At 36.5% G+C, this 15,354-nt stretch overlaps 1 protein-coding gene across 15 annotated transcripts in view; it reads left to right on the top strand.

Moving 5' to 3' along the window:
• The window catches only part of PCM1 (pericentriolar material 1), an 86,768-nt gene extending 73,061 nt beyond the window's left edge, over positions 1–13,707 (top strand). For all 15 annotated transcript variants that reach the window (XM_045988819.1, XM_045988810.1, XM_045988889.1 and 12 more), the window contains 9 exons: positions 1,663–1,860; positions 3,492–3,554; positions 3,804–3,939; positions 4,240–4,400; positions 6,895–6,970; positions 7,480–7,736; positions 9,434–9,526; positions 9,625–9,742; positions 11,354–13,707. In XM_045988819.1, coding sequence (XP_045844775.1) covers positions 1,663–1,860; positions 3,492–3,554; positions 3,804–3,939; positions 4,240–4,400; positions 6,895–6,970; positions 7,480–7,736; positions 9,434–9,526; positions 9,625–9,742; positions 11,354–11,379 — 1,128 coding nt within the window. In that variant the 3' untranslated portion in view covers positions 11,380–13,707. The remainder of the gene's footprint in view (positions 1–1,662; positions 1,861–3,491; positions 3,555–3,803; positions 3,940–4,239; positions 4,401–6,894; positions 6,971–7,479; positions 7,737–9,433; positions 9,527–9,624; positions 9,743–11,353) is intronic.
• The last annotated feature ends 1,647 nt before the right edge of the window (positions 13,708–15,354 follow it).

Here is a 15,354-nt window from a genome sequence, read left to right as displayed (position 1 = left end):
TGCTCAGTCTGTCTCTCTCAAATAAATAGATAAAACCTTAAAAAAAAATAGTAGGACCTGTGTCTTTCTAAGGCCTAGCCAAACTTGAATAAAATTTTGTTTTGATTTTTCTCCTATCCAGTAAGAACATTTCAGGGTCGTTGTTTATGAAGTATTCTATGCTATTTTCTAAAATTTTTTTTCCAGTGTGGGAAATTTTAGAAACCAGAAACCACTTTTTGATTATAGAGACTTCTTAGTCTGTAATAGTAACTTTAATGTTAAGGTCATGATTCTCAACTGGCAGCAGTTTTGCAATGCCTGCAGACATTCGTCATGCAGGCAGACATTCGTCATGCAGGCAGAAAGTGGCTGGTACTAATATCTGGTGGCATGTTAGCAGTGCTAAGGTTAAGAATCCCCTTGTTAAGGAAGGATACCTTACTTCATAGTAACCATCTTTACAGTTCAGTACACTGATATGTTTTCTCATTGAGGTAGTTCAGTGATGTGTATAATTACTCCAAACTAGGAAATATGTTTTTCTTTTCAACTTTATTACAAAAATTTCCCATAAAACTATACCTTACTTCCTATGTGTTTAAATTGGTTTTAGAGAAAGTATTATCACTTTGTCTATTAATAACTTTTAAAACCCGAGGCTTGATGTAAATTTCCATCACTATAATTTTCCATTTTGTTTTACTAAGGCCAAAGTACAAATTCAATAATAGGTTTTAAGTCATGATGGCTCTATTTAACCAAATTGTACTAACACATAATCTATAAGAAATATAAGGCATCTCTGTTGTTACAGTTTTAAAATGTTTAGGATAATTTTTAGATAAATATGTTTTTATAAATTTATGTAGTTTATTCCTACAGAAAGAAAGAACTCCATTCTAGAATCAGGCTCAAAGAGAAATCCTTTATAATTAAATATTTTCGTTTATCAAGATCCATGCAATCCTTCTTCAGTTTTGTCTGCTGTTACATAATTGAGACAGATGCCAACGTATTAATTTGGAAATAAGATTTTTTTCCTAAGAAAACTTGGCTGCTTTTCTTTTATCCCATACCTGATTTTTTTTTTTTTTTTCAGAAAGGGACCTAGAAAAGAATAAAGACTGGTTTACAATAAATCTTGCCCAGACTACTGAAAATTTTTCATGAGATAGAGCTTAAAATCTACTTTTTTCTATGAAACCTATTCAGTGAGTTTTTTTTTTTTTTTCTTACAAGGCAGCCACATTTATACTTCTAAATATCCTAAATATACTTCTAAATATACTAAAGAATATTACCATGTTGGGCACCTGGGTGGCTCAGTCGGTTAAATGTCCAACTCTTGGTTTCTGCTCAGGTCATGGTCTCAGGAGATCATGCCTCGTGTAGGGCTTGATGCTCAGTGGGGAGTTTGCTTGAGATTCTCTTCTCCTCCTTCTGCCCCTCCCCCTGTTCCTGCATTTTTCTCTCTCTCTCTCAAAATAAATAAGTATATCTTAAAGTAATCGGTGTAGTAATCTCAGCCATTAATTTTAGCCTTTTCCATACTAAAAAGTAATAAAATTTTATTTTCCCTAGGTGAGTATTGTAATTTAAACTTCTTAATCCTCTGTGTTGCTCTACCCACAACTGAAGTTTATTTTAATCTTAAAATTACTTGGCTTATCTTTGTAATAGGATTCACTGGCAAAATTTGCTGGCAGAAAACTGAAAGACTGTGGAGAAGATCTTCTTGTAGAGATATCTGAAGTGTTGTTTAATGAATTGGCTTTCTTTAAGCTGATGCAGGATTTGGATAATAATAGTATAACTGTTAAACAGAGGTGCAAAAGGAAAATAGAAGCAGCTGGAGTGATGCAGTCTTATGCCAAAGAGGTAAATGACATTCATTTTGATTTTGGGAGTAGTTACAGTTAGCATAAAAATACAGTTCTTGATCATACTTAACTAAAAGCATACTTGACCTCAGCTAACATTTTCTTAGTAAAAGCAGTTAATCAGATTATCTAAATCAGTACAGGTGGTAGGCACATACTGAATCTCAGATGTGACTTCAGTGGCTAAAAGATTAGGAATGCAGATAGGAATTGGTGACAAGAGTTAACAGCTGTCTTACAAAATTGTCGCTCAAGGCTCCAAAGAAGAGAGGATTACTAGGATCCAGTTCTTGAACAGCTATCTGTAGTAGCTATTCCAACCCTGATAGAGCTCAGAGTTACCAGGGATGTCTGTCACCCCAACCAGCATACATGCTTGTTTACAAGTTAGGACTTTGGCTGCACATCTCTGTAGCTTCTTATACCTCATTAAATTAGTTTGATCACATATGAAATTGGATGGGATTTTTCCCCTCAACTTGAGGGATACCAGGTTTCTTCCTTAGACCTCTCCCCACTCTTGACTCTATAATCATGAGAAGGAAAGCACGTCAGGCCCCAAAACGGAAGAGGCAACCCTTCTCCCTGAAAGCTAAAGTAGAAAAAGTTAAGCCACCTGTTTCACACTTTTCTTAGTGTTTTCACTCCAGACATAGGTGAGTTTCAGATCATTTCAGTCATTGCCAAGTGCTTGAAGAAAATAAAACAGGATAAAACCATAATAAATGATTGGAAAGACTACTTCAAGATAGGCAGTCTCGTGAGGTTGTTTAAGTGGGTGAAGTATAAAGTAGGGTAGGAAAGACAAGGAGTTTATAAAGAAGATGAAAGGGAAGGACATTTCAGGCAGCGAGAATTATAAATTCAAAGACTGAGGCTGGATTGAGCAATCTGGAGAACCTGTAGAAGGCCAAGGTAGCGGGAATACCTCACAGGAAGCCAGAGTGTAGATGAGGTTACCTAGGTGGGTAAAGCCAAATTATGGGACCTTAACAATGGTAGCTAAGGGTCTTCCGTTTGATTTTATTCTAAACATGATGGAAACCCATGGGAAACTTTGAACTAGAGGAGGGACATAATCACATGTGCAATTAAAAAGACAGGTTTAGATATCATGTTGCATAGGAATTGTAGGAGGGAAGAGATAGAAGCAGAGACCAGCTGGAAGGCTGTTGCAGTAGTGCAGGTAGGGAAAGGTGTGACTAAGCTTCTGAGTGCACACCAGCAGATCCATTTTGACAATTGAGTCAATGAGGCATTCTTACAGTTCAGATGTGAGTAATACAAGTAGAGCACAGGCAGCTTCCTGGAGTCTGACTTGTGCATTGGTACATGAAGGGCCATTTACTGAGATTGAGAAGGCTGTGAAGGAGGCTGGGGTTTGGGGAGGGAGTCAAAGGTTTTTGTTCTGGAATTAGTGAATTTGAGATGCTCATTATTCCTGGTAGGCAGCGTTGATTTTTGTTTGGCTAATTGAAAAGACTTCAATGAAATAGTTGAATGTACATTTCTAAGAGAGCATTCAACTCTTTAGATTGTGGTCAAAAACTGCAGCATATATTAAAGTTACTGAATATCTAAGTATAATGCTGAAAGGTCACCCCTAAATTCTGTTTAATTTGCTTATAGGCCAAAAGGATTCTTGAAGGAGATCATGGCTCACCTGCTGGAGAAATTGATGATGAAGACAAAGTAAGTGGCTAATTTGTGCCTAAAAACAATGTTTTTGAGACAAAAGATTAAATAACTTTAAGAGCTTTTAACTTAATGTTTGAGAGAAAACTTTATCATCAAATGTCCTTTCTTCCAACAAAACTTTATTTTCTCTTAAAAATAACTTCCTGTATTTTTTTATTAGATCATGATTAATTTTTGTGATGGGCTTAGTATATACCTTTTAAAATGCATTTTAAGGAATTCATTACATGTATTTGTGGCTAGGACAAGGATGAAACTGAAACAGTTAAGCAGACTCAGACATCTGAGATGTATGGTGGTAATGGTCCCAAAAATGTGAGATCGGATGTTTCTGATCAAGAGGAAGATGAAGAAAGTGAAGAATGTCCAGTGTCCATTAGTAAGTGTAAAGGCTCTGTGCTGGGTTTGTATGTTAGCTCTTTACAGGTCACTTATCCAAACAGTTGGGCAGAGTGTAATGAATGTTGAATTAGGTGTCCAACAACTCTGAATGATCTGGTGTGGCCCTGAGCAGATGCCCTGTCCTTTCTGCACCACAGTGTTCCACTGCTTACTGTTTGGAAGATTTCAGATATATCCTATGTAAAGGACTTGGGCAATGCAGGAATGCAGTGCATGGTAGCTACTCTTAAGATTTAGTGCTAAAAATTTCCTAAAAACTATGTATTAATCAATTTAGACTTGTCCAAGGCTGAAACTCAGGCTTTGACTAATTATGGAAGTGGAGAAGATGAGAATGAGGATGAAGAAATAGAAGAATTTGAAGAGGGGCCTGTGGATGTCCAGACTTCACTTCAGGCCAACACTGAAGCTACAGAAGAAACGGAACACGATGATCAGGTATTCCAGTCCAGATGAACACACCTTCCCCCAGTCTTCTTTAAGAAGGCAGATCCTTTTTTTAAGGATATTAGAATTTACAGCTTCCCTATTCTCATTTTCATGAATAAACAAATCTTTTTAACATCCTTACTGAAATCTCAATCAAATACCAGTTTATTTTTATTAGGAATGCTTATACTTAAAGCACTTTAATTTTGGGGGGTGGGGGTGGGGGTAACAGGTCCTAAAAACTGTGACATTACCTAGAAGATCTGGATTTTTCATGTATCTTTACTTCCTAGTTATACATGGAAACAGTATATAATAAAATCATTCCCTTTCCTACCTCCACCTCATCCTGTCCCACAGGCAGCATTTTGTATGATTTTTTTCACTATTTAACTCTGTATTTCTGAATAGTATGTGTGTATATTTATTTAGTTATGTGTTAGACATTCTTTGTTGACTTCCTGTTATAGTAGATGAAGACATTTAGGTCACTTAAGACTCCTCATTTCATTATATTAATCCTGTCCTCCTCATCCAGTTGTATCTTTTGCTTAAATCTACATTTAGCCAGAGATCTAAGCAAACTACATAAATATTACCGACTGCTGAACTAAGCAAATTGTTTGTTGCTTATTCTTATACATTTTTTCACTTGAAATTAGTAATTGTCTCCATTTTTTATTTGCCTGATTTTCTTTGCCTACATGGAATCTCTGTCTTTGTTCTGCCCAGCAACAGCTGTATGAACTTCTCAGTGGACTCTTCTGCATTTACCAGTTTGTCGTTTCATCCTTCCCGCTCCGTCCTGGCTTTGGCTCTTCATTAGACCTGCTCCCTAGCTAGCAGCCTGGGAGTTCCCTTTGTCATTCTTTTGTGGAATCCAGTTTTGTCCTCCTCTTGCCTCATTTTTGGTAGAGCACATTTCTAGTACCTCTCTGAGAAAGACTGCATAAAAGAAACATTTTGAGACATTATGGGTCTAAGAAAATCTTAAATTCTTCCATGTTGAAACATTTCAGTGCTTCCTTTGTCTTCCAGTTTTCAGTACCTCTGTTGAGAAGGCTGATGCCTTTTTCAGTTCTGATTCTTTGTATTCTTTTTTCTTTCCCACCCTAGAGCTCTCTCCCCCCCCCCCCCCCCCCCCCCGCACTCGGCTAGAGTTCTGAAGTTTTACATTGATACACCTTGTTATGTCTTTTTTTCATTCCCTGTACTGCATACTCAGAGAGTCTGTAAGCAATCAATAACCATGTCCTTTATTTTGTTAAATTTTCTTTTTTTGCATTGCTTCCCCTCCATTTTCTCTTTTCATTCCTCTTGGAATTAATATTATCAGACATTATTAGCCCTCGTGTTGATTTTCTAATTTTCTCCTCTTTCCCTTTTATCTTTATCGTTCCCTTGCTCTTTTTGTTTTAGTTCCTGGGAGATTTCTTTGACTTTAATACTTATATGAATGTCATATTTTTAATTTCTAAATACTTTTATTTTCTGATTACTTTTTTATAGCATGCTGTTAGCTCAAAGAAGTGCTATCCTCTCTTACCTACCTGGAGGTTTCTTCAAATATCTCTTGTACCTTCGGTGTTTATACTAAAAAATGATACACCAGGAAGCTGGTTGGGGTTATTCTGGGCTTCACTGTAGGTCATTTGGGTAGATAGCTTTTTGACAGAAAATCCCAAATGTTAATACCTATTGGTCTTTTCTCTGAGGTGGTTTGTTTCTCCAAAGAAGGGTCTTCCTTTCTTCTCTGCCTGGGAGGAGGTAGTCATACCTCTTTGGCTGCCTGTGTTCAGGAGCTAGATGTGGGAATGCTGCTGGGGGTCCCATCACTATACAGATTTGTGCTTCCTCCTATTTTCAGCATGAGGTTTTATCCTGTCCTCATTTGTGCTTTTTGTACCCTACCCTTACCCAGGCCGCCCCCCGGGGTCTGAGGCTTACTAGTTCAATTTATCCAAATTATAGTCTCCCATTTTCTGTAAAGTTAGGGGAAAGAACCTCGATGTTTGCATTTTCTTTTAACAGCTGCAGAGAACCACCACCACTACTACCTTCTTTTCACCCACCACTGTATTCCTTTCTCCAAGCATGAGATGAATCTGATTTTGTTCTCTCCTCTTGCGACTTGGCTTTATCTTTCTCCCCTTGTGGTCAGTTCTTCCATTCACTTAACACCTACATATAAATGGGTATCTTTTAGTTTCATTCAAGATTGAGTCTGATTTGAAAAAAAAAAAAAAAACAATTTTAAAATAGTGGAATCCATAATACTCTATTTCTCTACTATTTTGAGGTTAAGAAGAAAATGAAATATTTTACTTAATCCTCTTAAAGTTTCAACTACAGCATCCTTCCTGAAACATTTTCAGAAGACGTTTTTAAATTCACTGTATGAAGCTCTCAGGTTGGATGAACACCATAAACTCCTAACCATCTCCTATATATAATGGCCATGTTTTTTAGGCCCTGCTATTAAGACGTCACTTTTTCCTTCTAGGTACTACAACATGACTTTGAAAAATCAGGAGAAAGCAAAAATGTCCCATCAGAACAAGAACCCACTACTAGTAAAGGCAAGAAATCTAAAGTGTTCAATTTTAAGATTATTTAAAGTGTCCTTTATATACTTTTAAAAGCTAAGAAAAAAAATTAAATTCTTAGCTAATGTAAGTTTGAAGGTATAGGGAACTGAGGTATGTCTTTTTTATTTCCCTCAGTTCTTTGTAGAAAACACGAGGGCTTTCTTTCTGCAAACAGGTGCTCAAGAAAAGTTGACAAACACACAGAAAAAACCTTCAAAGAAAACATCTTTAGATACAAACATGGGGGATTTAATACCCATTCCTGGGTATTACTCATGAATATCATTAGAAATTGGGTGATTTCAGGAATCTAATTTTTAAAACATCCCCAGAATCTGATCAACTAATTTTAGGAATCATTGATAAGGAAAACTTGTAGTTGTCTCTTCTTTTGAGTCTTAAATGTCTTGATTACTCCTTACATACTGTCTTTTTGGTATAATAGTGAAATTTAATAACTGTTGCATTACACTAATATTAAGACTTTCTTCTGATGACAGATGACCAGGATAGCACTCCTGTGAAACCCTGTTACCTCAATATCTTGGAAAATGAGCAACCTTTAAATAGCGCTGTCCAACAGGACACTCTCACTACCATTGATTCATCTAAACAGCCTAACCCTTTGCCTTTACCTTTAACTGAAATCGAAACCTTGGTGCCTACAGTCAAAGAAGTTAAATCTGCTCAGGAAACTCCTGAGAGCTCTCTGGCTGGAAGTCCTGATACTGAATCTCCGGTGTTAGTGAATGACTATGTATGTATCAGCTACGTTTCATTTTTATGCATATTTCTTCCTTTTCATGTTAACATTTTCAGTCTGTAAACAGACTGTGTTGAGGTTTATTTGTGTTTGTGTTTAGGTTTAGAAACTGCCAAAAGATATTTCTTACTCAAACTTAGTTTAAACTTGAACAGAAGGGTGATAGTGAATTAAGATGATCAGATAATCAAAATCTAAAAGCTGTTCTACTTTTTTATAAGTTTATGACCCATGTTTTGAGTTTTAGGTAGCAACATTGAGAGAGTTCAAGTTCAGATCTGAACATGATATGTGAATCATCATTAATCTCTTAACAGTACCCAGGCCTGACATCTCAGCAATTTTAAAACATTTCATAAATGTTTTAAAGACATTTGATAAACCTGAAAGTTTACAGTTTGACAGCAGTTTGAAAGTTTACAGTTTGATAAAACTGTATCAGGTTTGATAAACCTAAAAGTTTACAGTTTGACAGCAGTAGATTCCTTATGGTAAATGACAGAAATATATGGTAGCAAACCTGTACTTAAGATGTAGGTAGGTAAGTTGTTTTATTCTGGACATAAATTTTATAGCATGTAGGTCAATTTTGGATCTTGGATTGTGTTTTATAACCTTTCTCTTGTTCAAAAAAATTGAGGAATTTATAACAATAAACTTTGAGGTCTAAGGAATGTGTTTCATATTTTTTTAAATTAACATGTTTTCTTAGTAAAGATATAGTTAAAATTATGGTTTCCTAATTTCTCAGAAAGGAAGCCTATAATATTTCAAAAACATTACTAGAATGAGTGACCTGTTTTGATGGCTTCGACAACAGTGAAATTAACATTTACAACTCTGAAAGTTACCTGTTAGACTTATTCTGACTGTAATTTAATGAGTGTGCAGAGTTGTTCTAGGAGGCAATTGAAATTAAAGTTTGATTATAGAGGGACTTAAATTTGAAATTTAGGCAGGGAACACTACTGAAGGTCTTTGTGCAAGAAAGTCAAATGGCCAACATCATGGTTTTTGAAGATGAATCTGATGACTGATGAGTGTTGTCAAGGATGCTACTTTAAGAGGCTCCCTTACGATAGGAACCAAGTACTAACTTAGAGATGGATGAGAAATGTTGAAAGAAGAGGAAAAATCTAAGGTTTCCACTTGGGTAATTAGTAAAATGATACTATTAAAAATCAGAAAGGAGAAATAGGAGAATAAAAGAATTCAAGTTTCAGAGAGACACTGAAGTGATAACAAAAGTAAGTCACTAGATTCATGCCTTATCTTTCTCAGCTTCCACAGAGTTGATACTGAAAGCCTGTATGTAAATGTTTACTTATATTCTGCTGGATACATTTGATGCGTTCTATAAACATTATCAGGAAACCAGAGTTGTTCTTTTAATTGTTTTAGGCCTCAGTGTAACTACTGTTTCTTCCTTTAACCTGTATAAGCTGACTCTTTGTTTTTGCAAATGGGGACAGAACGTTCGACATTATGGCCCACAGCTTCAAGTGCATGGCCCTTCCTGTGCACTCCAGCTTTGCTTTATTCATAGAGCTGAACACAGAAAAAAAAAAATCAAATAGGATAGAATTACTGATGTATAAAAGAATCCATTTTATCCTTGGCATGGATTACTTTAACGGTTTAGATCCAGAGATGGAGTGGATTGCCTTCATTAAATACAATTTATCTCACAGGAAGCAGAATCTGGTAACATAAGTCAAAAATCGGATGAAGAAGACTTTGTGAAAGTTGAAGATCTACCACTTAAACTGACAATATATTCAGAGGTATTCTGCTCTCTTTAATTAAACTTGTCTTTCTATGACAAAGACTGCTGGGATGGAAACTGATCCCCCCCCCCCCCGCCCTTTTTTTCATTCCAAAGGCAGATCTAAGGAAGAAAATGGTAGAAGAAGAACAGAAAAACCATTTATCTGGTGAAATACTGTGTGAAATGCAGACTGAAGAATTAGCTGGGAATTCTCAGAAACTAAAGGAACCTGGTAAGTTAACCACTTTGAACCATATCATATTGAAAAATTAATGAACCTTGATACCATCAGTTTGTTTTTTAAATCCACTACTAGTACTTAGAAGATTTAAGCCAAATATTGGAAGGGAAGCATAATTCTGTAAAAAGTCTTGATCTGTTGCCTGATATATAGTGATTATCAGATCATTTTTTTCCATTTTTAAAATCCTGAGTGTTAGCAAGGTAATAGAAGCAACAATTTTAAGAAGGTACAAAAGAATTCATGATAAACTGGCAGGAGCCCATTTCTTTTAACTATTGGTTTTTAGTTCTTTTGAATGAGACCCTCTTTATCTCTAAATAATATTCTTTTTAAAAATTTATTTATTTATTTTTTAATTGACATATAATGTATTATTAGCCCCAGGGGTACAGGTCTGTGAATCACCAGGTTTATACACTTCACAGCAGTCACCATAGCACATACCTTCCCCAATGTCCATAACCCATCTAAATAATATTCTTATAATTTTTCTTAATTTAAAAAAATTTAGACATCTCTTATCTTCCCTATGAAAAGTGAGCATTTGGATTTATCTCTCCTTCTTTCACTATTTGGTTTTTCTGTTTGTTACCTTTGTTATTTTAAATATATGTGTTTTCTAGTCCCATCAACTTTGGTCATTACTGAGCTTGCTACTCCCTTTTCCTTCTGCATTCTCTATTCAGTTTTACTCCTCTTCTTACATTAAGGTTATAAAAGCATACAGACATTTTATTTTTGTAACTATAAAAGTTAAAACTTCTTTACTTTGGGGTGCTTGGGTGGCTCAGTGGGTTAGGCCTCTGCCTTTGGGTTAGGCCTCTGCCTTCGGCTCAGGTCATGATCTCAGAGTCCTGGGGTAGAGCCCCTCATCCGGTTCTCTGTTCAGCAGGGAGCCTGCTTCCTCCGTCTCTCTCTCTCTGTCTGCCTATTTGTGATCTCTGTCTCTGTTTAAATAAATAAAATCTTAAAAAAAACAAAAAAAACTACTTTTTCTGAAGACCATTTTGTGTAAACATGACTGATTGCAGAGCCAAGTGATAATCCCATTATTTCCTTCTTCATGGATCTAATCGCACAACCCCTGAGCCACTCAGAGGAGACTCTTGCATCAAAATCAAAGGATTTTCTTTTTGTTATTCTGTCAGTTCATCAATTTTTGCTTTTCCTAGAAATCGGGTGAAGAGAAGGACACACTAAGTGTCAAACTTTAAACTAATTTTCCAGGATTGAGCCCAGTTTTACTTGAGAGAATCTTACCTGTGCTCCGCCCCGCCTCCTTGCACCTCCTTCTGCTTCCAGCATTCCAGGGATTTGTTGTTGTCCCAGGTCCTGCTCACCCTCCTAGGCACTCTTACTGGTCGGGATTTAGTCAGTTTTATAGGTTTTGTTTTGTTGGTTTTTTTACCTGATGGAGCTTAAAGAGACAGGAAGTATCTACTCGTCTACCATCTTCAAACAGAAATCCTCATCTATTTTTATAAACTAAATTCGTATTTCCTTTATAATCACTTCATGCTAAAAGTTTTAATGTAAGAGAATAATAAATTCTAGTAATGTCTTAATTCAGTAATTATAGCACATTATTCTGTTTTTCAGAAACAGTGGGAGCCCAAAGCGTATGAGATGTCTTCTGAGACTCATCTAACTCGCTTTACGTAGTCAATGCATAGATGAACGTGGCACTAAATAAACATCTGTTTTGATCTGTATAAAAATGTAAATTAGTTTGACACTGCATTCTTGATAGGTGTGCTAATTTCTGCCCGTGGCAGTTTAAAACATCAGAAACTGAATTCTGGACAGATTGAAGCCTTGATACCTGTGGGGTTGTTTGTTTTTCTTCTTTCTTTCCTTTTTTTTCTTTTTTTGGATTTCATTTTGTTTTTGTTTTTTTTTTTCCTTCCTTGTGATGTTTGGCATCGTTAAATTTAAGATGTAGTTTTAAATAAAGTTTGGACTTATCTGTAAAGTACCTTTTTTTGAAATTATGTTGAATTCTATACAGTAAGTCATTGTTCTGTATGACTAGGATATTCAGAGGAGAGCAATAATTTGAGAAATACAGAATTTAAATACAGAATTTAAGCCAGCTGTTAGGTCAGGCCTCCAAGTAATGTCAGTGTTACTGCTTTTCGGTCTAGATACCTGCATGTCTTCTTCCTGTGCAGGATTAGGGAAAGTTATAAAGGTATTCAGGCTATTGGTGAAGTTATTATAAAATGTAAGTATTAATTATCAGAGAAATATTTTCCAGAATTCAATTCCTATCTGTGTTGCCACGGTCTTTAAAAAAAAAAAAAGTATTACATAATTAGGGAGTTTTACTTCACAAACAACTAACACTGTGATTTTACATGAAAAACCAAACCCTTTCAAGTAGGGATTGTAGAACTGAATTTTATGTACCAGAGTATTAAGGCTCTGTATGCCTTCAGACAAACTTGCGTTTGAGATAGCAGTTGATTCTGTGTATGGTGAGAGAAGCAGATTTGTAGATGAAGTATTAAGTAGGGAACATCTATGGGATGTTTTCATTACCAAGCTGACCAGTTTTTCAAAGGTGAATTACCTTTAGATTGCAAACTTGCCATATACCCAAGTAAGGCTTCACAGAGCCAGTTAACGGTGAAGTCAGTCTATTAGTCTTACAGGGTTTTTTTTTTTTTGAATGTATAGAATTAGTTTCAGTTAGTGGTATACGAAACTTATTAACAATTTACTGAAATACCCCATTAGGAAAGAAGTTGGTTAGTATTCCTTTAAAATTCTTAGTTGCATTATACTTGTGTAAAATTATAATGCCTATTCAGGGAGTGTTAAATGAAGATTTCCCTATGAGGACATTCACTGTATTGCTAATTAAGTTACGTGAGGTATAGATCTCCAGCATTAATTAAAAAAACCTATTCAGAGAACTGTCATTCAGAATCAGGAATTCTTACCCAGTTGGCCTGACTCCCAGGAAACTAAAACAATAAATTAGATTATATGTATATTCAAGTTCTATACCTGTATATTTTCTAGACTCTGAAAAGAAAGAGGAGAATTTCATGTGTTGGCACTCAAGCCGAGCCTTACATATATTATGGCCATGTGTCTCTACATGCAGATTAAAGTTCAGTCCAGTGGAAGACCTGTACTTCTGAGTTCTTTTCCCAGCACCTATGAACCTTATTTCACTAACTTGTGTTAGGGCTGCTGTCATCTACTATTGTTTTGTTTTAGAAGATAATTCCGCTTTAAAAAACCTGGGGCTGAAGATCAGATAATTTGCTTTACCCTTTCCTTAATAAATACTGCTCAAAGGTTAAGCATTAAATATTCATGTTCATTAATTTTTAAGGTGAAATTCGGGTTATAGATAAAAGAGGGAGAAGAGGTGTAAGTGAGTGAGAGAGAACCTGTGCAGGTTGAGAGAATGCTGACAATAGTGAGCTTACCAGACTGGGTAGGTAATCTTTGTATTTTGTGACATTAACTCTGGGTACATGCGTTTTCACTGTGAATAAATATCTATCCTCCATCCAAACATGAACTGCATTTTCATTTAAACTGACATCATTATTTATGATTTAGAAACTATTCCAGAATTATCACTTCTTTGACAATTTTAAGTGTAAAAAAACAACAAAAAATACAACCAAACAAAAAAAAAAATCAAAGACATAAAAAATCGTGGCATAACAGCTAGCCAAGGAGGAGACTTCTCAAATTCAAGACCACTTTTCTTCCACTGTAGGTGTATTCTATTATTTCTTAATTGTATCTATTTCATATACTATATAGAGAACATTCTCATATTTACTCAAGGTTAGCCTGGCATGTTTCTTGTTTATTGTCCAATTTTACTTAATATAAACAGTTTATTCTTTACCTGTAAAAAATAATTGGCTCTGTATGTCACATATTTCACTGTGCAAATACGGCTGCCCAGTCGCCTTACCTGGAGAAGCCATCATTTTTTGTTCTCGCCACATAACTCTAATTGCTGCTTTAATATTGGCCACCTTCATACATCTGGTTGCTCCCTCAGAGTCACTGGTATCTCTGCTTGGCTCATTTTCCACTAAGGAATAGAATGCTTTTAAGTAACTTTGATTCATAATATATTTTTTTTTTAAAGCTTTTTTTAATTAATTATTTATTTATTTGACAGAGAGAGAGATCACAAGTAGAGAGGCAGGCAGAGAGAGAGGGAGGGAAGCAGGCTTCCTGCTGAGCAGAGAGCCGGATGCGGGACTCGATTCCAGGATCCCGGGATCATGACCTGAGCCGAAGGCAGCGGCTTAACCCACTGAGCCACCCAGGCGCCCCTGATTCATAATATAGTTTTAAGTATTAGTTCATCTGCCCAGACTTAGAACAACCCTGGGCCAGCAATTTACAGGAAGTTATTGATTTGGGTATTTTTTTTTTTTTTTATATTTTATTTATTTGACAGAGAGAAATCACAACTAGGCAGAGAGGCAGGCAGAGAGAGGAGGAAGCAGGCTCACTGCGGAGCAGAGAGCCAGACGTGGGGCTCGATCCCAGGACCCTGGGATCATGACCTGAGCTGAAGGCAGAGGCTTTAACCCACTGAGCCACCCAGGCGCCCCTGATTTGGGTATTTTGAAAACAAATCGCATTATAAAGCTTGAGTTTGAGTTCTCTCCTACATACCTAATTAATGTACAGACAGGTTGGAATTACGATTTTCCAACTGATGATGGTGTGAAAGTAGTATGGGCATACATTTGGAGATATTATAGGTTCAGTTCCAGACCACTGAAATAAAGTGAGTCAAGTAAATTTTTTTGGTTTCCCAGGGCCTATAAAAGTTTGTTTACCCTATAGTTTATAGTACATAGTTTATAGTTTATAGTATGTTTACCCTGTAGTCTGTTGACTACAGGGTCCTGGGATTGAGCCCTGCCGTCGGGCTCTCTGTTCAGCGGGGAGCCTGCTTCTCCCTCTCCCACTCCCCCTGCTGTACTCTGTCAAATAAATAACATATTTAAAAAATGAAAAAAAAATGCCAACCATCATCTGAGCTTTCAGCAAGATATAATCATTTTGCTGGTGAAGGGTCTTGACTGGATGCTGATGGCTGCTGACTGATCAAGGGTGGTGGCTGCTGAATGGTGGTTTGGCCATAGCAGTTTCTTTTTTCTTTTTTTTTTTAAAGATTTTATTTATTTGACAGAGATTTCAAGTAGGCAGAGAGGCAGGCAGAGAGAGAGGAGGAGGAAGCAGGCTCCCTGCTGAGCAGAGAACCCGATGCGGGGCTCGATCCCAGGACCCTGGGATCATGACCTGAGCCGAAGGCAGAGGCTTTAACCCACTGAGCCACCCAGGCGCCCCTGGCCATAGCAGTTTCTTAAAACAACAGTGAAGTTTGCGCACATCAGTGGACTTCCTTTCTCTCTAGTATACTGTGCTATTTGACAGCATTTTACCCACAGAACTTACTCCAAAACAGGAGTCAGTCCTCTCATACCCTGATGCCTCTTTATCAAGTAAGTTGATATAATTTTCTCGGTCTTGTCATTTCAAAACTTCACAGCATCTTCCCCAGGAGTAGAGTCCATCTAAAGAAACCACTTTATCTGCTAATC

Source organism: Meles meles, chromosome 2 (assembly GCF_922984935.1).
Source record: "Meles meles chromosome 2, mMelMel3.1 paternal haplotype, whole genome shotgun sequence".
Taxonomy (NCBI): Eukaryota; Metazoa; Chordata; class Mammalia; order Carnivora; family Mustelidae; genus Meles; species Meles meles.
Note: the sequence above shows the minus strand (reverse complement) of the source record. Positions and strands in the feature narration are given on the sequence as shown.